Source organism: Stegodyphus dumicola, chromosome 1 (genome assembly GCF_044657685.1).
Source record: "Stegodyphus dumicola isolate Sdum_Otavi_A_Nest chromosome 1, ASM4465768v1".
Classification (NCBI taxonomy): Eukaryota; Metazoa; Arthropoda; class Arachnida; order Araneae; family Eresidae; genus Stegodyphus; species Stegodyphus dumicola.
The window spans coordinates 22,088,195-22,111,210 of record NC_140768.1 but is presented as its reverse complement, the minus strand read 5'-3'; the positions used below and the strand labels follow the sequence as shown (position 1 = coordinate 22,111,210).

Below are 23,016 nucleotides of genomic sequence, written 5' to 3'. Positions count from 1 at the left end.
TGGGGCAATTTTAGCAGTTTCTCAGCCAAGTTTCATGGTCAACAGGAAAGTACATAAGTACCCTTTATTTATTAATTTGAGCATAAAAATTTCTTTCATCTACTTGCTAAAAATGAAAGGTTTTAGAAAAGCAATATTGCTTTTTATAATTGAAATATATTTAATCAATTATACTATGTATTCTTCTATGTTAGAGTTATTCGAAATCCAAAGTAAACTAAGGTTGATCTTATCTCTAATTATGAATGGTTGGCTAAAATCAAAAACAGCCCACCATCTGTCAAGCGTTCCGTCCCGGGGAGCAGGCTGGCTGCAAGGGTTTTTTCATAGTTTAAAAACTACATAAATTCATAGTATAATATTCAAAATACATTGTAATGCATATGAATATAGTGAAGTCAAAGTATATGAATATAAGTCATTTAAAAAATAGTGCACAAGGTGACACCACTGCAAAGTGGGTGTACAGTCAGAATAAAATTTGTACCTGAAATATTAACTTGAAATATGATGGAAATTCCAAATTTGAACAATAAGAGTGAAGTTTTATGAGCTAAGTGCACCAACACATCAGAATAAATGATATGATCAGGTAGGAGGAAAGAAGTTAAGGAAGATTCAGTCAAATTCCTTCTAAAATTTCATACTGAAGAAGTATTCAGATAGATATCTGAATCGAGCTTTTACTAATCACACAGACATTTTCCAATGTATTAAGGAACATTTAACATAAAATATTATAGAAATTCATATTGTTGGTTGGATGTTACTGATATTTTCCATTTCAAAGCACACTGAGAAAATATCTTCCAGTGCTAATAAAAACTAATGATCCCAAAAAACATCTAAGTATGGACTACACAAGAAAAGGATGTCTTCTTAATTGGCTCGACAGCCCAGGGTGGTCCCTGGAGAGGCAAATAAATATCGACAAAAGAATTGTGACATCTGAGGTTGGCTAGAAAGGAAGAAATTTTTTGAGCAATATGTGAAGAAATATCATTAGCTACTAAAATTTCACCGGCATAAGTATACCATATTTTGAGAACTTTGTAAAAAGAAACGTTTGTATTCAATACATTTTTCACTGCTTAATGCAACATTATTGAGACAAGAATTGATTATGAATGTGAAAGATGTCTACCTTGAAAATCACTTTGACAAAATTCTGAGTAGATTAAAAATTTTGAACCAAATTTGAAATATCTGCCAATCTAGCACGGAAGTTCATCCTCCTTGCAATCCCCCAAATTTGAATGGCATAAATAAGGATCACAGCTGGCATAAATAAGGATCAGAGGTACCAATAATCATCAAGATTTACCAGATTTTTTAAATTCTTCTCAAATCAAAACAGTCCCTGCATGGACACCATTTTCAGTGACTACTGAATAATAACTTCAAGTGACAAGAAATCTTCTGAGGTGGATCACAGCTATCGAGAAACAAGGGACTACGAAGAAGTACTATTAGGAAAGCTGTAATAAAGCAAATCTAAGGGAAAAAAATTGAGTGAATTATTTTTAAATGATTTTTGCATTTATCTTTTCTGCTGCTTTGTCATTATCTACTCTAAAGGCAATGTGCCCATAGAAATAATTTACAGAAAGGAAATTATCTACCTTTTTGTTTGATGATTAGCAATGATCAGTTTGAGAGCATTTAAATTAGTCACATACAGTATATTTTGTAATTTAAGAGACTAAATTATTGATCAATAAAGAAATGTGTCTTTGCACTATTTCTGTTTAAAAATATATTTTATATTATTTAAATTTTGAGTATAAGGGATCAAAAAGGTCACATGCAAGCTGCAGTTTGGCCAAATAAATTTTGGGAAAGTAATTTTTATTATTTACACACACACAAATATATATAATTACAATACTTTTTTTAAAATCTAATATAATCATGCCTAGTATTTTTTCCCATTAAGCTACTGAAAAATATTAGAAAATACATAAAGTAAGAAATCTAGAACCAATTTTATAAAGACCTATATATAGATATATTATTTGTTTTAATTTACTCTGATTCAGAAGGGATTTCCAGGCTAATGTTTCATGTTGCTTGATTTGAGCTTCTTCGTGTTGGGTAGCTTCCACTTTAGATAGATTAATATTGTATTCTATATATATATAAATAAAATTCAAATTTTCATTTTTAATGGCTCCTTTATTTATTTTTCCCCCTATCCCACAAATAGTATCTTTATATCTTTTATATATCTTTCTGGGCTGCATCATTTAAAAATTGATCATTGTAATATAAATCTTATATAACATTCGTATTGCATATCCTACTTTACATAACGGCGAAAGATATTTTATCCAATAGTAATGTTAAATTTTGCAAAGCAAAACTTTAATGAAGCAATAGAAAAAAGTCGAACTATTCTTCACTAACATCCATATGGCAATCTATGCACTTTTCACTTGTTTGCCTTTATGCTGCTAACATCACATCTGTTCCTTCAGTTTTATTTCTTCAATTGCTTTATCATGGTTATTCAGTTCCTTTACCATGGTTTATTCAAAATATTTCAATAAATATGATCTATAAAGATTCATTTTTGCAGCATCTATGTCACCATCAAGAAATATGATTACAAATTAGTATCCCTCTCAATTTCTCTCTACTGATAACATGTAGTCCACAGCTTCTCTTTCTTACTTCAAATAGACTGTTATAAATGAGTAAAATAATTTTAAAATTTCTGAAAAAATTAAATACCATATTGTTATAAAAATGAATGTAATTACTGAAAATGAGGCATAGATTTGTGCCAACTGAGTTATGTTTATTTTATGCAAGAATGCTTTGTTATGAATAAAAAGGCCATAACTTCAATTACAAATTCGTGAAACAGCTTCATTTACATCGGCACAAAAAATTATCCCTACGTATATATATATATATATATACATACACACACACCAATAATTCATAATAATTTATAATAAGAAAACTTTCCATACACCATCTCTCCAAGGAACACAAATTCAATTTAAAACCACGAATGAAAAACATTTTAGTCAATTTAAGTTAATATTTTAAAAGTAAAGACTGCTTTCTCCCTCTACTGCTATAAGACCTTTGCTGCCACTCTTCCCATCTGTCTTCCTTTGTTTGAACAATATGATGCAGTAAATTTAAAGTTAATCCTATTTAGTTTAAATTACTACTGCATATGCAATCTTGGAGAATCTAAAAGAATAATGATTTGCCATTTGAATTGAATGAAGATGTGGAATCAAAACAGCTATCTTCTTCTCCGTCATCATTTGGATACCACTTTACATTCCCAGCCACGATGACTGCAAGCTAATTACTCTTCTGTATTCCAAAATATTACATATATATATATATATATACAGTGTACTGATAACATGATAATTGAACTCAATATGTTTAAAACCACGAAATTAGATTTTTGAGTAAAAAAGGAAATGATTTAAAACCTCAAATTCAAAAGTTTATTTCAAGTACAAAATCTTAACAACTATTTACAAATAGAATAACATTTGAATAATCATCAAATCACATAATTTAAATAGTTAATCACAATATTCTTTGGTGTGTCTGAATAACTATTTGAACATGATCTATGATTTAAATGCACGTACAACACGTACAATAATTTGACGGCAAATTGGACAATCATGCAAAAGTTTGCCACACTGTGTACAAGTCACCATATGACCACAATCAAGAAACAAAGAGTCAATCGTAGATTCCATGCAGATTTTACACAAATTCTCATCAGGAACAATATCTAAAAAGATAAAAAAAAAAAAAAAAAAAAATTGAATCTTTTAAATAGTATTTGGATAATTTTTACAACTTAATTTAAAACAAATACTTAATTTATTGCATAAATATATGTAGTACAAAAGAAATTACAAATTAGTTTCCAATAACTCATTTGTTAGTTGGAAGCAATATGTTGAAATGAAGATGACTGATGGTATACAATACTATAAATTGGTTTCATAATATTAAAATAAATCATAGTATATCAATAAAAAATGGTATTTAATATTTCTGTAGAATTAGCCAAAACAACAACCTTAGTACAGATTTTAAGTAAAACTCTATCGATTTCAAGAGTGGTGCGAGTAACTTTAACATGTAAATTTCTAAATAAAAAATACAGATTACACATATAATAGCTTAACCAGCAAATAAGTTAAATATTTAGTAAAATTTGGAGCATTAGATGCCCAAATTTTATGATCTGCTTGCAGGGTTGGCATTAATTTTATGATCTGCTTGCAGAGTTGGCAACCACAGCAGACTGTACCGACTCTGGAGTGCCCCAGCAAACTGCATTTGCTCTGGCACCAATTCTGTCTGCATATATATAGTAACAGAAGTAAGTAATGCACAAACTTACTAAAACATTCTAATGTGAATGGCAAGAAATTAGCCTTTTTTTACCTCAATCATTTACAATTTATCAGTTTTCATAAGCAATATAATACTTTATTACCAAGTTAAGACCACTGGCTATTTTCCTAATTTTAGGAGCTTTATTTAAGTGTTATAGAATAGATGTTGAATGAAAATTAATATAGCTATAACTATAAATGAATTAAGAAATAAATGAGTTAAACAGATTAAGGTATAGGATTATGCAATAGGTGTGTATAAAATATTAAAAATGTACATAATTTCAGTTTTGAATTTAGGAGATGTCACTTAAAGATCACAATAAGTTAAGTCTATCTCCTCACTTAATAAATTGAAAATTCATAATACAATTGCATACATTATCTTCAAGATAGTTAATGGTCAAACACACAGATCAGTAGTCTACAAATTTAACAATAATTTTTTTCCTTACCTAAATATGCAAATAAACTTCTTAACAAAAACTTCACAATATATTTTGATTGAAGAAGCACATTTAGTTTATTACTGAAGTCAGCATTTTCTGCATATGCATCAGATCTAGTATTTTCATTTTAGGTAAATCATTATGTTTGAGTGTATTCGTCTTTCAAAATTAATTTCCAATTTATATGGTTAACATATTATAGAATTTATTTATCCAAAACTTTACAGATATTGAGTTCCCCCTCAAATGCACCTCTCATAGCTGGTTTATTTACATTCCCTGCAATAAATCACACTTGTTTACACTACAGGCAAAGAGAAATAATGGTTAATCTTTGGATTATGGTAACTTGGCAATTTTTTGGCGACCAGCCCTGCTACAGCAACCTGCAGGTTCTTTTTTGGACGCCATTTTGTTTTCACAAAGGTTTTTTTTTTTTTTTTTTTTCTACTCAACATTTTTTTCCAACCATCTGCTAGCCGAATTATGCTTATGCTAGAACTTTTATGGAACAAAAGTGCTTAATCATGATGAAGATTAGGTGCGAAATTAGGAGAGAGTGCAGAATCGCCCACTGCTTGCCGCGTTTTTAAGAATTGCACATACACGGTATCCATGTACACGTCTACCTATTTTCACTTTAAAAAAATCCCAGAATTGCACAAAAATGGCATTGCGCACACTCTTGACTTTATCCATGTACACTGCTAAAGTCCTAGCTAGTAACCTTTATCGCCTTACCAAAATGTCGCCAAACTACCTGTTACCATATTCCAAAGATTAGCCAAAATAATTCTTAAAAATAGTCCCTTGCAAAATGCCATTAAAAATTGAAAACATGATAACAAGAGATGAAAAACAGCAATTTTCTTTTAATAAGTCTAAACTTTTAATTTTAGCACATTCAATAAGTTGCTAGTAACATTATTAATCCAGCTGAACATGTGTGGAATGTAGTGGTGAACTAGTGTAAGGATTCAATTTAGGGAAAACAATACTGCTGGGGATTTATAAATAGCATATTTATTCATTTTTAATTTTTTTCTTCTCTCATTTAAAAGCATTAAAATTACTTTGAAAATAATTTAAGTACATACAGTTGCTTTCACCTACCTCTTTTCCATAAATTACTTCAATGCATTTCCACAAAAAAGTTCATCATTTAACTTAAAACCATTATTTTGTAATCTAACTTCTAAGGATGGAAATATCATTCCAGCTCAACTATTCAATAATTTTTCATTAAGGTACACTTAAAACCTTTAACAAAATTAACAAATTTTAATTATTATTAATTTCAATGGTAATTTCAGTACTCATGCATTATAGTGTAGCAAGAAAGTGGCTGAAAATCATATTTTCATACATATTAATCTAGCAAAAATAATACAATTTAATACATATTAATGCTCAAAGAACTTACAAAAAATTTTAATTAAAATACTTAGAAAAGTGGTTTTTTTTTTTTTTTTTTTTTTTTTTTTTTTTAAATCATTATTCAAAATACATAAAAAAAAAAAAGATTTTCAAATAAAATTACCTTTAGATTTAGCTGCTTCTTTTAATTTCCAAAGCCAACACACTTTTTCCTGCAATTCGGATTTTTCACAGCAGCCTCGGAATGAAATAAAGTTTCTTGTTAATAAAAGCTTTAATTCCATTGTTGAAAGTTCAAAAATTTTTTCAACACTGTCAACACATTCTAAGTCAATAATCTGATGTTTCTAAAAACAAGTGAGAAAAGCAATTGGTTAAAATAAAATTATAATTGAAGGTTTTGTGATAATTAACAAAAAAAGTTACAAATATTACTGAAACACCACATTTCATAAAAGTTGGCATAATATAAGATTCCATTAAGAGATCTTAAAGAACCTTTATGCAGTCCAACTAGGCGTAAAGCCATCTTCAAGACAAATATAAAATTCCTTGGTTTTAAATCTCTGTAAATGTTCCAAATGCATACCAGACTGCAAAACTTAAGCCACTTTCTGTACATCTTTTATGGTCTTGATATTCTGAATAAGCCCTTCTGAGAAGATAGATCATCAAGTGTTTTGATTATAACAGATGCAGCAAAAGAACTCAATTTAGGAAGGTAATTAAACCAAACCAAATAAGATTTGAAAATTTTCATTTTATTCTTGGAAATTACGATAATGGGATTTTACGTCAATAAGTTTTTTATTTTAACAAAACATTACTCATGTGGTGGCCTCCATTGTTTCTGCACTAATTCAGACTCTCCCGAGAGTTATGTCAGTCGGCAAAATTATCGTCAAGAGCTTTCATGAAATGCAAGATTAAAGTCTCGGTAATATTAAATGGCACTTAATCTATCACTCTCATGAGTTTCTTATCGCTAATATAGAATTTCATCCCAGAAAGTAAAGCAAATCTCACAGTACCCGTTATACCTTTCTTATCAAATTAAATGCTAATATATATTGTTAAATAGCCACTTGCTGATTACTTTCATTAACAGCAACTACATTTCTATATTTATAAATCCTTTAGCTAATTGGTTATCTCTCTCTCTCTCCTTTCCCCCCCCCCTTAATACTTACATATTATGCCATGGACTGTGAAAATTGAAAGATTCCATCAAAATTGTACCAATCATTCCCACAGAATTCTGAAGAAACTGACACTTCTTTATTTAAGAATCTGCACCAGATTTTACCAGAAGCTCTGTTTAGAAAGATATGAGTACAAGCTTCCTGTAGATAATCTTTCCAACCTATTGTTTTGCCAGCCATATCCAGCTGTTCTTTTCCCATTCAACAGATGTTAGTTCTCTTTCTTGTAAATGAACTATAGTGCACTCACAAATGTGATTCTACAGCCTTGAACCATGTTCCTTTTTGCAATGATAGTCTCTTGTCACAATTTTTGATTGCTGCACAGTCTATGCATTTTCAAATGAAGTACCTAATTATGTCCCTTAATACACACTTTTTTGTATGGTGCGATACCATAACTTTGAAAATAATCCACTGCTTGCTGTTCTGTAGTTTTGTTTTCTTTTCCCCAAAATTCCAACAATAGCATAATAATATAGCAATAACAGTTAATTATATCATATTTCATAGAAACAAAAGATGGCTTATTGAGAATCAATTGGGATTACATCAAATGAAAGCACAGATGTTATGAGTGTGTTGTGATAGCATGCTTATCCAAAACTGGCTCTAAATCAAGCTGTTTAATGAAAATTTCATGTTCAATGAGATAATACGTAAGTACCAATTTTTCTTGAGTAGTTATTCAGCTTTAGTGAAGCATAATCCACATACACAGCAGGAAATTAGAGCTATAAGAATACTGACTATATTAAATATAGCTTTAACACCAATTATTTCTTTTCAATCAACCAAAGACTGAAGAAATTCAAGATTAACCCAAATATAATTTTCTAGAGATGCCTTATGAAATGCTAGAAAATGAAACACAAGCAGCAATTTCTTCTCATTTCATAGAAAGCTTGATTTTTCATGATGACAATTTTAGATAAAAAGTTTGAACAAACCTCCACTTCTGCTAATGTTCTTTCATGCTTCTGTTACATACACATGTAAAGGGAGGGAAGTGTAACTTTTTATAAGAAAATGAACATGCCAAAGGGCAAATGTTCAAGAAACTAATAATGAGTGATAAGAAATGGTGTACTATTAGTTGCTTATTATTAGTTTCTTTAACAAGACTAACTGATTCAATTGCTCTTCTGCATACCTGTACAATTAGTACTGTTGCACGTGGTTGCGGCTGTGTGCAACAAACTATGTGTATTGGAATTTGCCAGTGCTTTTAAGGATGAATTCATAACATTCCATAAGAGCCAATTTTTGATAACAAAAAAATTTAATCACATCACAATATTAAAACTTAATTACTACAGTCGACAGACAATCACGTTGGAGGAAAGTGAGCGACCAACTGCACCGACGACGAGACGTGACTGTGTGTCGTCAAAAGCACTTTCGGTTACAGTTAGTGATAACGGCGCACGGTTGGCGAGTACAACACATGTTTACAAAGTCGCCACAGTACATAAAAAGAGAACCCTTTTTTTTTTTTTTTTTTTTTGTCTGTCATACTGTTCAATAGCTCATGATTTCCAAAGACATATAACAGCTATTTTCAGCAGAATATCTTTTCTGCTTGGTAAACCTTTATATAAAATAGTTGCTTTTCCTCTCACAGCTTTTCTGAAGAGTTTTCTTGTAAACCACCATTCTGGAATTTTGATTAAAAGTTTTTTTCCTTTCAGAATATACTGAAAGCATAAAACTTTCCAGTTCATATTAAAATGCCATTATGGACTATTTAGAATTTTACAAACATAAACCTAAATCAATATTCTCTAGTACATTCCAAAGAAATCATCAAAGTTACAAATCAGATGATTTGACGGCAAATGGCTTTTTGGCATCAAAGCTGTAAACAGAAAATAAATATTATTTTAAGACATACATTCAGTTCTTTTTTAGCTTATATCATCAAAAGAAAGATGCTGGCTCACTAACTAATAATACTTCTTATGCATCTAGGATACCAGAGTAATACATCTAAAAAAAATTTCAAATCCAGAAAATCTTGTGAAATTTAGAAATAATGCATGTGTGCACATGTGAAACTATTACTTTAACCACTTGCGCTACGACTAAACTTCACGGTTGCAGTGCCGTGTGCTACAATATAACAAGCAGTAAAAGGTCTCATTTATGCCGCTCCGCATCTGCGAGTGCAATCCAGAGCTGTAACTCCAGAAATAAACAATCTCGTTGTTAGGCGACGTGTGCACCACCGTTATTTTCATTTTTGCGCACGGTTTGAGGCAAAAGTATCTTGACGTGCGTGGCACGTCTTTTTAGCGCAAGTGGTTAAACATAACTGTTAAAATAGCAATAAAAATTATGAAAAATAGCCTACATTTTTACAACATTTATTAGATTTTTCTTCTCCGTTGTTTATCTTCTCAGCAGAAGGACTTTGATTATTAGCTGTCATGTGAAATTCCTAAAGAAAAGAGACGCTGAAATCAAAACTTTTTTCCAAAACAGTTTATGCTATATATGTAGTTAAGTACAAAAAATAGCTACACTGTCAAGTTTATTAAGGATGATTTGAGTCTGCAGAATGATGGTTATGATTTTATTATGTAATTCTACCATTGCTTAGGCTAAATTGTTCAATACTGGAATGAAATTATATTTCTTTTTTACATTCCTCCCTTTCTTAGTTAGGTAATAACAGTTATAACATATGAAATACTACCTCAAAAATATTAAGTGCACAGTAGAATTTCAATTTATTGAACTTCACTAAATCAAAACTTTCAGGAAGTCTAACTGATTGTCAAAATAAATACCATATTTGCTGGCATATAAGATGCACCCCCTTTTTGATACACATTTTTGAAGGATAAAATTTTATCACTGATCATTATAATAAATTTACAGTTTTTAAAAATAAAAGTAATACTTTCTGCAAATACCCAATCTAGTTGGGAAAAAACACCCTTTTAATCTTCTTCATCAAAATCCAGACACTCATCTCCAGAGCTAAATGAAGGATCATTTGAAACCTCTTCTAAAATTAGCATCTGAGTCCTCATATAACAAATTGTCCATTGCACCATCCAGTGCATTACTAATATCACACTTCTCAAATGATTTAACCATTGACACTCACTGTTTTCACAGCATCCCATGAAGCTTTGACCCATTCAGAAACTTGCAAAATGCTAACTCAATAACGCACCTCATTTTTCAGACCTATTTTCAAAGAAAAAAAAGTGTGTCTTATATGCCTGCAAATACAGTAATTTTCAAAATAAGAATATTCTCAATTCTCTGTAAATATTCCTGAATTCTAAAGAAAATTCCCAGATTATTTCTATTTTCAATAAATCGTAAAAACCAATCATGGAAATAAAAAACTGGAATCAGACGGGAATTAACAACTTGTAAATTCAAACAAAAAAAAAAGTTAAATGTCCTACTAATGATTAGCAAATAGCAACACATAGGGTAAACATTTTTGGCATTATTGTCTACTTCAGTGATTACTGCATCTCTGCCAGACAGCAAAGCATTTAAAAAAGTAAAAAAAAAAATAACAATAATAATAAACACGAAAATTGGGGGAATAAAAACTGAATAACTAAAAGCTGCTAACAGCTTCTTCACAAAAATAATGAATGAGAAAAACCAACTATTTTAATTACTTAGGAGCTCTAATAATTAAAGAGGAATTGACAAAGATATATAGAAAAAAGAAAGGCTCAAAATATCTGAAAGGTATTTTATAAAAGATATAGCACTTCAAGTGTTACTTTAAAGCTAAAATTTCCAGCCATCAATCAACTGAAGTCAACTGAAGAATCAAGTAACTGATAAAATTAAATTCATTATAGGGATCGGAAACTTGTTAATTAAAAATCATCCAAGAAAACTTATTAAATTCCTTCCAGAATAAAATGTGTCCATCCAGTTCTTGGCTACAATTATTTTCAATGCCAAACTGTAAGTGAAGCAAGACTAATTCTATAGAAGAAGAAACTTGATTCTAATAGATGTACTCAATATGTATAAGGAATGCCATTCAGTAATACTGATAAAAATTTAGAAGCAGATAAAACTGGCCTGGAAAAGAAAGACAAAAGATGACACAAGTGAAGCTAGTTGGTTAGGCTGCAGATGAGCTAGGAAAGCAGTATTAGACTGCAGGAGATAAGAGATAAAAATTAAGATCTCACTGCAAACTTGGCAAGAAAATATACACCATTTTCAATAATATGGACTAAAATTGAAAACTTAAAACCTTTCAGAATTGATGAAGTTTGCCATCACTGAATGAGGAGAAATTTAAAAAAAAGGAATGAAGAAAGAAAAAAATATATCATTGTCATGTGTTTAATGCATTTTAATGCAGTTACTAAGAAAAAGTTGCCAAATGTTTTCTTCAGTTACATTGGTACTTACATATAATCGTATCAAAATCGTGACAGTTGCTTACCATTAAACTATGAAAGTTGATGGAGATCCAGCCAAAATTGCACCAATCGTTCCTGTGGAATTCTGAAATAATTTATGCCTTTTTTTATTTAATAAACAATCTGTATCCCACCCACTTCGTTTCTATGCTTTTGAAAAAGTTTGCATCACTAGTACTGTTTTGTTAGGTGTTCTGATTTTATTGAAAACTCTGTTTAGAATTCAATGAGTACAAACTTCCTACAGGTAATTGTTCCAATCTTTTACTGATTTGTTGACCATATGCAATTTACCATTATCATCTCCATTAATATGCACTTTTTTTATGGTATGACCCTATAACTCCGAAAAAAATCCACTGGTTGCTGTTATGTAGAAGGAAGATCCCAAGTTTAAATTATTTTGTTTTGAAATGCAAGAAAAAATGTAGCAGTAATAATTAATTAATTTATATCGTTGTTCATAAAAACAAAAGGTGGCTTATCAAGAATCAATTGAGGTTACATCAAACAAAAGTAAAGATATTGAGAGGGTGCACAGCGTCATAGTTCTAAATGGCGCTGCTTCGCAGTAGTCTCACAGTCAACAGGATAATACAAAATAGCATTTTATTCATGATGTAGTGGTTTTTCAGAACATTTTTTAAACAGATTCTCAAACTATCGATATGTATCCAAGTTAACATTATCAACATATAAAAAAAATACACTTTAGCAATGTAAAATACAAATTTTAATTATTAAATAAAAATTGTGTGACACATTAAAAAAATAAAACACATCCTTCCTTAAATCTTTCTGTAATTTTTTTGCACTATTCTTCTCCCCAAATACACAATGATCCGCTTTTGCTTAAAAAAAAAAAAAAAAAAAAAAAAAAACAGAGAATTGCAATTCAACATTTCACAAACCTCAGCAACAGCAGCTATCTTTGAAATGCATCTCTTTATTGTTTCCTTCGGAAATTTTTTAGCAAAATCCTGTATTACTGTAGAAATTTTACAGCAGTTTCTTCCACTGTAGGCAAATTCCATACGCTCATATTTTAAGGCAAAATTATCCTGATTTATTTATAAAAACCTCTGGAACTTAAAATACCCCCCCCCCAAAAATACAAAAATAGTGCATTGCTTAACTAAAGATTGTTATGAGCATGGTTGCCAGTTTGGTATATTTTGAAAATCTGGTGACTTCTACTAAGGTGGCTGCCATAACACATAAGTTTCAACAAAAGAATACCATCATATGTCAAGGGAAAGAAGTATTTTAATCTTTTATATTACTTTGATAAAGCAATTCTGCCAACTTAAATTGCTTTGTATACAAAATTCTATCCTCCTGTAAGAAAATTACAGCTTCTTTTTCAGTTGACAGTAATTTAAATATGGTCAACATTTTAGAGGGAAAATTAATAATGAGTAAAAATGAATCATATCATGAAGACCATAATTCTTATTTTCAACTTTACAGTTACCAGCATTTAAAAAGAAAATAATTAATGAAATAATATCGCATAAGCAAAGGTAAGCATGAAAATAAAAAATGTGGCTCAAAAAAATTACTGCTTCTTTTCTAATTGATCATATATTAAAATGTTAAACATTTTAGAAGAAAATAAAGACTTAGCTCAAACAACCTGAAAATCAAATTTGTTGCACATTAAAAATCTAGGGGTTATATTCACCAAAGCTTGGAGATTTATCTTCTCATTTTCCCAATTAACCGAGGCAGCCGCTTTAATCACAAAGTACCATTATATGCTACATTACATACATATGAATAAATATTAAAATAATTAAAGAAAAAACAAATTTATTTCTAAATGATAGCAGAGAATTTTTTTTAGCTTAGTTAAATATATAAGGTGTCAAAAATGTCATTTATTAACTTAGCCAATAGTTTAAACATTTTATAAATATTATGGATTACAAATAGAATAAATGATATGAAATAGATATTTTACACTGTTCGACACTGAAAATGCGAACCAAGAAGAAATGGTCAGAAATTTATGCAAATTTTAGAGTAGACGCACGTCACTGAGTTATGCGTATGATGTGAAATGCGCAGTTCTCCGGCTCATGTGAAGTAAGATATAAGGGAAGGAACGTGCAGAATGGGCAATATTTGTGTCGTTGTTTCTGCCACACGAATTATCAAAGAAAGTTGATTTTTGTCCCAAAGGATATATGTAATAAAAGAGAATGTCAGACCACCACCAATGAAGGTACTTCCAGCAGCACGCGTGGATCGACACATCCACCAACAAGCCGTCGTGGTCCCGCAAGTCAGTTGTACCGCGATTCTGCAGCACGTGCAAGATACCCTGGATGTTCCCATGTCGACCAGAACCATTTCCCATCGATTGGTTGAACGTGGCCTGCACTCACGGCATCCATTAAAAAGACTGCCATTGACCCCACAGCATAGATGCCAACATTTAAAATGGTGCTGGAGTGGAGTGATATGGATGACAGAATGGCGAAACGTTGTGTTCTCAGATAAGTCACGCTTCTGTTTATCCAGTTACAAGTCGCTGCATACATGTGTGGCGTCGACGTGGAGACAGATCTAATCCGGCAGTAATGTGGAATGCCCCACCGCGTGACAACATGGCATAATGGTTTGGGGCGCTATTGTCTACGATTCCAGGTCACCTCTAGTTCATATTCAGGGCACTATGACAGCCCAACAATACTTGGATAATGTAGTGTGGCCGGTGGCAATTTTCTACCTTCAGGAGCTGCCTAATGCAATTTTTCAGCATGATAACGACCGACCACATAGTGCTCGCATCTGCCAACATGCTCTGCAAGATGCTTCACTGGCCAATGTACTCTCCTGACCTGTCACCAATCGAACACGTGTGGGATGTGATTGGATGTCATTTGCAGACTCTGCCCCTGCCTCTTTCAGAAGATGAACCGTGGGAAATGGTTGAAAGGGAATGGAGAGCCATCTCTCAGGAAACCATATGCACTCTTATTGACTCTATACCTAAAAAGCCATTAGCAAGAAAAGCTTTCTTCGTGGATCACAATGTTTAGCAACTTCTCATGCTTAGAAAGAAAAATATGTGCATGCATGATGTGTTGCCACTAAAATGAAAAAAATACCAAATACCATACATAAGAGTAAATTACAAATCATTTTAATACTTCAGAAAGTTGGAAATAAAATAATCAAGAAAGTAAAACATCACCTAATTATTGGTGCGGTGTTGGTGTATTTAATTATGGCAAAGCACACGAGGGCTATCTGCCTAAGGGAAGGGATGCCTTTGTGGAGGACTTTCTAAGGAAAACTGGCTCATATACACGTTACACATGGAGAAAACTACGAAAACGCCCATGCAGCCAGCCCGTTCGCGAGATTTGAACCTCGGACCGAACTACCAGTGTTCCATCTAACAATTACTAAAGAACTTTCATGGATTGCAAGAAATATTGAATGTTGCTACTAAGATGACTATTAGAAGGAGAAAACTACTAAAAGTAGTTTATCAAAATATAAAGATAAAAAAATGAATGTTAATGCAATAGAGCATTAATGATTCACTATATAAGGAAATTTGCAATAGTATTAGAGCTCAACACAACTTTTATTTCATATATAAAATAACTGTTACAATTTTGCTTATCATTAAAGTAAAAATTTAATCTTGATTTGAATTTCCTCAAAGAATTTTGCAAATTTTAGAAATAATGCGCCCCAGCTTTCAAATTTAGATTTTCTTCTTGGGATGAGTTTAATTTTGTTTAATAGTAAAGATTTAGCTTTAACAGTCAACGTCAATAACAATAAATATTTAACAGTTAATGTTAATAAAGAATAAATATTTTTATTTTTTCTAAAATCTTAGCTGAGGTGCAACAATGCAATTTGAAGTTTTCGGAATACAAGTTTTTAAATTTTCTTTTTTTTTCACAATCATACTCTCTTTTCATTTATTTATTATTTTTTTTTAATCTGATGCTTTCAAAGCATACCTGAAAGAACTATTTAATTTTTGACATTTACTTGTATTTTAGTTATTCATCTGATTAATAATACTGAATCCTGGGTAACAATTTGTAAAAGTATTTCTTTACAATATTCTTTATTTTTAGACATGCAAATAAACATAAAAACATTTAAAGGACAATTTTAATAAATAATCATAAGATTTATCTATAATCATTGTCAAAGCTTTTTATTACGCTGTGTTATGCTATGTACTTTTATCCTATATGGTTACTAAGTGATTCTGTATTACAAAGGGGGGGGAACAAAGGAATCAATGAACATAGTGACATTAAAAGCCAAATGAAAAAAAAAAGTAATGCAAATGTTAATTTTGATGATATTAAAAACAGACTAACCCTGGAGGTAGAAGAATTTGGCTCATTTCCAAATAGACCACCCATATGACCCTCTGTGGGATTTAATGATGGATACAGGAGATCCTCTGTGGGAAGTAATGATGGATACAGAACATTTGTAGAGCTAGAGGATTGAGCTTGGCGGGAATAGGCCATGATAACTTCAACTAAAACTGATTTCTCTCTGAGATCACCACAAGGCACATTAATATCTTTGGTCTCAAGGAACCATTGTAAGTCTTTCAGTTTTAAACTTGCTACATCATCACAATTTAAAGGCACACACGTCAAAATTTTACATCTGTAACATTGATAGAGCTTGTTTTTAGGCGTTACACAGTCTGAGCAGAAAATATAACCACAATCTTCACACTTTCTCTGAAAAATAATGAATAAAAATTTATTAAAATTTTTTAATTCAAAAGCTCAAGAATTACTTATTTTTATTAGGAATGAAATTCATATAAATGATACATTTTTGAAAATTAGGATTTTTCCACATATTCAATTTTCTCAAAGCAGAATAAAGGGTACAAAAAGTTAGATTAACATACTACTCACTTGAACACACTGGACAAATATGTAAATATAAAAAGATTGGATACAATAATGGTAACAATTGTTTTCAAACTGTTTACGAATGTTGCGTCAGATCAACGATATATCTATGTGAAATGTTTCGGTTTGAGATGTGTGCCAAGCATATATGCAGCAATGGAGCCAAATTACTGATCGTACAAATTTATGCTAAAATGATTGTTTCTTCAATAACAAGATATTTTATTTAATGTGGAAGTGAAATTAATAATCGAGACTCTCCAGATGTTTCATTATGCACGGAAGGGGGAATAAAATGCGCTTGCCTAAAGCCTGATTTTGGATTATTCCGGATGATGGACGTCCGGATTTTGGACTTTGTACTGTATCATGAGATTGGCGACGAAAGACAAATTGTTATACTAAATTTTGCCTTGCTTCTATCGCATACTGAGACAATTAAGCCTGATTTTTATTAGTTTAGTTATTTATTATATCTACGTCTATTTCTTGCATATGCTTAAGGCTAATCTGAGCACATGCTAAAGACTAAATTTCACAAAAAAAATTTTAGGCACACTCATAAAAATGTATGCTGAAAAGTCATACTAGATTGAGTGTCTTTAAAATAATTAAATTTCTATGAACACTAAGAAAGCTAAGATCTATTTGATATATCAGAGAGCAATAACTACTGGTACTTAACATATTAACTAATACCTATACTTCCTTAGTAAATTTGCCAATAATTTTCTGTCTGATTGTTTAGAACAAGATGTAATTCTAATAATCTTCAGTTAGCTTTTTTTTAAAAACTTGCATTTGCTTTGACTTATTATGCTAGTTATAAAACCTCTTTCCCCTAATCTGTTCTTTGAACAGAATTCTGTTGAACAGTTAAGAACGTTCAGATTCTTATATAATGAAATTATGCAAAACAAAGTAGAATTGCAGTAAAATGGTGACTAAAGAAATTACACGCAGTCATTTAACATTTATAAGAGCTGTACAATTAATTTACTACCAGGGCTGTGGAGCCGGAATCGGGCAGATTTTGAAGTAAAAGGAGTCGAGGCTGTAGTCACTAAAAACAGATCGACTCTGACTCCAGTTTTTGTTGGACAGTTTGAATTTGAAATGAAATTAAAATGCATTGAAAAAAATTAATGACAACCTGAGTTATTATTTTTATTTATGAACTATATACATTAATAAATAGTTATTTTCTATTTTATTGACATATTAATAAATAAATATAAGGGAGGAGGATGGATGGGATATTTGCCATTAGTGATTAAACTGATTCATTTAGTTACAAATCTCACTGGTAAATTTAGGTAAGCAGCAATAGCAGCAAGAAATCTCAAAATGGATGGCATTCTTAGGAAGTGAGCAGGACAAGGAGCAATTATTGATCAAGCAACGCAATAAGGCAGTATGTATTTGACGATAAAGAGGTTGTTAGAATTAAGAACTTTTTTAGAAGATGTAGATAACCCTAATGTTTCACGAACAGAAAGACTGTGGAATAATCTTGCAGAATTGGAAACTCTTCTTTCTACAAAAAGGCCACAACCTGAAGAATTGACAGGAGGCTAGAATGGAAGAATGTGAAGTTTGTTCTTTATGAAATGGAGGGTTTATTGCAGCAGTTTGCTAGACAATGAGATCTTGCTGGGTTCAATAGATCCGAAACACCAAATTTTCTTGGATGATGAGCAAATTAAAAAGGCAAAGAAAGCCATCTATGAACTTTCATTAAGAATGAAATTATTCTCAGAACAATTGCCGAATTTGAATCAGGACAGTCAAACTGCAGACATTGCAATTGAGTCGCTACCATCCTCATCCAGTAATAAATTAGATTTTGAGCAATATTTTTGGATAATGTTGAAAAGGCTAAAAGAAAGCGAATGAAAATAAAGAACCAAGAATCTTTCGATATAAAAATTAAAAAATACAAACCAGATTTCTACACGGCCTTTGAAGAAATAGAGAATTATGACTGCGCTTGCAAGACACCTGTTTTAGAACTTATAAAAGTCTATCCTGAAAAGTTAAAAGAAGTAGCCCTACCAGGAACAGAACAGCTGTTCTTCTACTCAAGTTAGTGTGGAAAGTTTCTGTTCTCAGCTCTGAAGTTTATCAAATCGGATCTATGGCCCTCCAACAAAGAAGATCTTGCCGAAGCTATACTGTTTCTTAGAAATAACTAATGCCAGTTTTTCCATTCCATAATAAATGCTAATTAATATAAATAATTTGCTATGCCATCAATATTTTTTCCTGTAGCATCTATCACTTCTTTTATATTAAAAAAATGGAGTCGGTTATATTCCCTACCGACTTCACAGCCCTGTTTACATCACTCAAATACTGCAGAAAACTGGACATAAGAAAACACATCGTAATAATCTGCAACAATTACTTTCAAGAAGCATTCTAATATACTGCTATACAAAAGAAAAGCAAATTAGCTAATCAAAGTTACATTAGCATAGGTTCAGATAACAAGTACCATTTTATTAAATTTCGATGAAAATAAAGTAGCATAAGATTTATTGGTAAAATCCTAGTATACGGTGCAGACTTGGCGCGATTTTGAAAATTATCGCCAACACCAAAAATGACCCAAAGAACGTCTATGTATATACTATACACTATATATATTCTTCGAATGACCCGTTTACTACTCATCGTATATGTTTCGTTTTTACTGCTCATCATAAAGTCGCCAAAAGAAGCCAAATCCTGTATGCACCGGATACTAGGATTAAACCGATTTATTTGATATATTATAAATAATTATCCAATAAATACACCACGAATTTAATATTATCATTTTTTAGTACTTCTATAACACAAAAACAAAACCACTTATTGTTTCTAGCATAGAAAAAATATCAAACTTGAATTATTATCAGAATGATTTTGGCAACTTTCATGAAAGTTAGCAAGTATTATGCATGTGCATATAAAAATATTCAATTCTCATCAATTTAAAACTACCTTAAATTAAAAGGACATAATCTATGATAGTATCCTCCTTCCTTTATAAAGTGTGATACAAGTGAAGTTTGCTCTCCAAACAAATAAATTATCTCACTTTTGTTGCTAAAACAATTCAATAATTTAATATTACTTGTGATTTTCATAAAAGTACTTTTAAATCACTCCTGTGCGACTTTACAAGCACAGGCCAATTAAACACTACAGTATGTTGTTCAAGTAAAATAAACTGAATTTATTTGCTTTCACGACAAAATAATTTACACATATTATGATTAAAAAATTTATATACTGTTAAATTCAAATGAATGACATACCTTTCGTTTCAGTATCGTAAATTTGATACTACATCCTTCACAGGCCATTCTTGTACAATAAAAGGTGATCACATTAGATTAAAATCTAAAAGATGAAAATTACCACAGTTCAGACTATAATAAGAGAAATAAATAAATAATAAAATGTTAAAAAGTTCAGGAAACAGTTATTTTTATTACAGATAAACAGAAAAATTCATATAGGGAAGTACTTCTTAAACTACAGAATAATATTGAGGAAACACCGAACATACACATCTTTCAAAACAGAACTATTGAAGCTAATAAGGGTGTACAATTCAAAGTAATAAAATTTATAATACTGAACTGAAACTACGAATCTGAAACTTATTGCTACTTATTTCATATTGTTGGCAATGACATATGATGCAATAACTTTTACCAAGAAACAAAAGTAAAGACAAATATAAACAATACGTGCATGACAACACAGAAGTTGAAGTTATTACCGTAACATAACGAAACGCTGCCGCACACATGTAACTCAACTATATGCCCACAATCTCGAAAATCCCAACACAACACTGAAAGTTGATTGGACACCAGCATAGGAATTTGACGTCATTTCTCAACGTCATGAATGAGGGAAGGTAACCAAAGAATACTGCTACCGTTTCTCGGCCCTTTTGGCTAAGATCAAAAATGTAGTGTTTTACTATTTGAAATTATTAAATATGAAATTAACTATAACCTGTCCTTTGAGAAGGTCACCCATGATTCGCTGAGCAATTGTGGAATTAGCTTTGAAACATCCTACATGCTCGTTTGCATGCTTCCTACGAACAGTTTTACCATTCATTGGCCAGAATTACGTATTAAAGTAAATAGTGAGGATGACAATTAAAATTAATTTTCTGATAATAGCTCACAGTCGAAAAGGTTACTTTATGACTCGAAGGTAATAAGGAGATATTTCCGGTAATGTTCGGAGAACAACCTTGATGGCTACATTTGGAACATTTTATTGCGCCAGCGAAAGTAAATATTCTACAGCCAGGAAGAAAGGGAAAATATCTAGGTAAAAGGAATAAAAGAAGTACTTCCTTACATCTGGCATTTGAATAATCGTTTAGATCTGCTATCTAGCGAAATTTGTTGCAAAAATCAACTAATGTGCTTTTATGCCAAAAAAGTAGGGAAATTACTTTTGGATCCTAGTTCATACGTGTTTCCAATCAATCATGTGGCGACATCATTTGCCATACTGAAGCGCCTTCTGAAACTCTTCTCATGAGACTTTTCTTTCGCAGAAGTGGCAACAAAAAAAAAAAAAACAAAAAAAAAAAAAAAAAAACTGAAATGTTTCAGATTTTAAATTACGTCCAAAGGGGCGTTTTTTAACATTTTGTGTGTTACCTTTCTTTATTAAATATCATGTTCCTCGCACTTAAACCATAAGATCCAGTGCAACAGCAATATCGCAAAATAGTTTTAAAACGAACATATCTTTAGAATTTCCGATACAGAGACTCACGCGCTGGAGATAAAAATGTTTTTTCTGCACAACGTTGCCATTGCTCGCTTTGAAATCCTTGAGTTTGTTAATCAAAAATTCGTCAAAGTTTTAAAAAATAGGAAATCGATCATAAAACAAATTTCAAATTTCAAATTTGGTCTTCCACATGCTCATATTCGTTGGAGGATTACGTCATTCAAAATTCGATGACTCTATGTACCGTTGTTTTATCACAATACGAGAAATATAGATACATTTATGCAGATTTTTCATTATTTAATTTCTTCAAATATAATGCAGGACTCTAACATTTTGTGGCAACAGTTTGAAAAGTGAACCGACATTTATGAGTCTGACGCAAAATGCCAAAACGAAACTAATAGTCCTTCGGGATTCAAATCCATTTGGACTAAAAAGACTGTTCGGAAGATAAACATTCATTTGAATTTCCTTTTCAAAAGGTTTACTTACCATTTGTTTCAATCCTGTTTTCTCGTTAATAAAATTGTTTAAAGAAATTTGTAAGCAAAACGTAAAGCAGGTTCAATCGTAATAGCATTTGCTATTACGATTGTAGGACCTTGATCAGTAGGACCGCATTCGGGAGGATTAATTGGGAAAATAAGTTTACAAAAGAGAACGCCGAAACTGCATCAGAGAAATCACCAGTTGCCAAGATAAATCTAAAAATTCCTCGTTTTTGGAAACCCAACTACAAATTATGGTTTCTTTAGGTCGAAGCCCTATTCCTCGATGCTGGAATTACAGCTGATCAAGCAAAATACGATTATATAGTCAGTTCGATTGGAGCAGGGACATTGTCATAAATCGCTGATATTCGCATCCAAGCACAACACAACAGCAAATACCCGGCAATTTAAAAAAGGCTTACTGAAATTTTGCTGATTCTGAAACAACGAAAACTCAGAAAAGTCTAACCGAATTAGAAGTGGGTGATGATAAATCATCCCAACTTTTCTACGAAATGCGCACGTTGGCGGCTGAGCAAGTGCCGGATGAATTTTTGATAACACTGTGGATTCAACGACTTTTATTTAATATGTGGAGCATTTTAGGAATTAAATCCCCATCCACTCCACGTAGCGCGCATTGTTTCCCCACCATCTGATAACAAACTTGACGTTGCAGATATCAGAAATGAATAGGCGTAAAAATTCCAGTCCACAAAGACGAAGATACAGACTGCATTCAAGAAATCGTTTCAAAATAAGAGTGACCCAAGTAACTGTTATTAATGCTTTGGCGAGAGAGCTTACAAGTGCACCTCGCCATGCAAATACCAGGCTTCGAAACAGGAAAACTTAATCCCCGACTTTCGGTGACGACCAAAAGTCAAAGGGTCCAGCTGAGGCGTCTATATATTCGTGAAAATGCATCAGCAGCCCGTTTTTCAATTGACACTGGAGCAGAAATATTGGTTATTCCAGGATTTTTTCAACCATAGATTTGATTAGAGC

General features: G+C 31.5%; 1 protein-coding gene across 5 annotated transcripts; it reads right to left on the bottom strand.

Moving 5' to 3' along the window:
• Positions 1 to 3,453: 3,453 nt before the first annotated feature.
• On the bottom strand, positions 3,454 to 20,523 carry LOC118205548 (E3 ubiquitin-protein ligase RNF34). Of its 5 annotated transcripts, none has more exons than XM_035377834.1 (6): positions 20,390 to 20,523; positions 20,062 to 20,146; positions 16,199 to 16,576; positions 9,773 to 9,859; positions 6,381 to 6,564; positions 3,454 to 3,775 (listed from the first exon to the last, which is right to left on the bottom strand). In XM_035377834.1, exons 2-6 carry the CDS (start codon positions 20,107 to 20,109, stop codon positions 3,606 to 3,608), a joined length of 867 nt encoding a protein of 288 aa, XP_035233725.1. In that variant the 5' UTR covers positions 20,110 to 20,146; positions 20,390 to 20,523; the 3' UTR covers positions 3,454 to 3,605. The 5 variants fall into 5 exon arrangements, with proteins under 5 accessions (XP_035233725.1, XP_035233724.1, XP_035233726.1 ...); XM_035377833.2 differs by having other exon boundaries at positions 20,316 to 20,458; XM_035377835.2 differs by having other exon boundaries at positions 20,242 to 20,436.
• Positions 20,524 to 23,016: the final 2,493 nt, after the last annotated feature.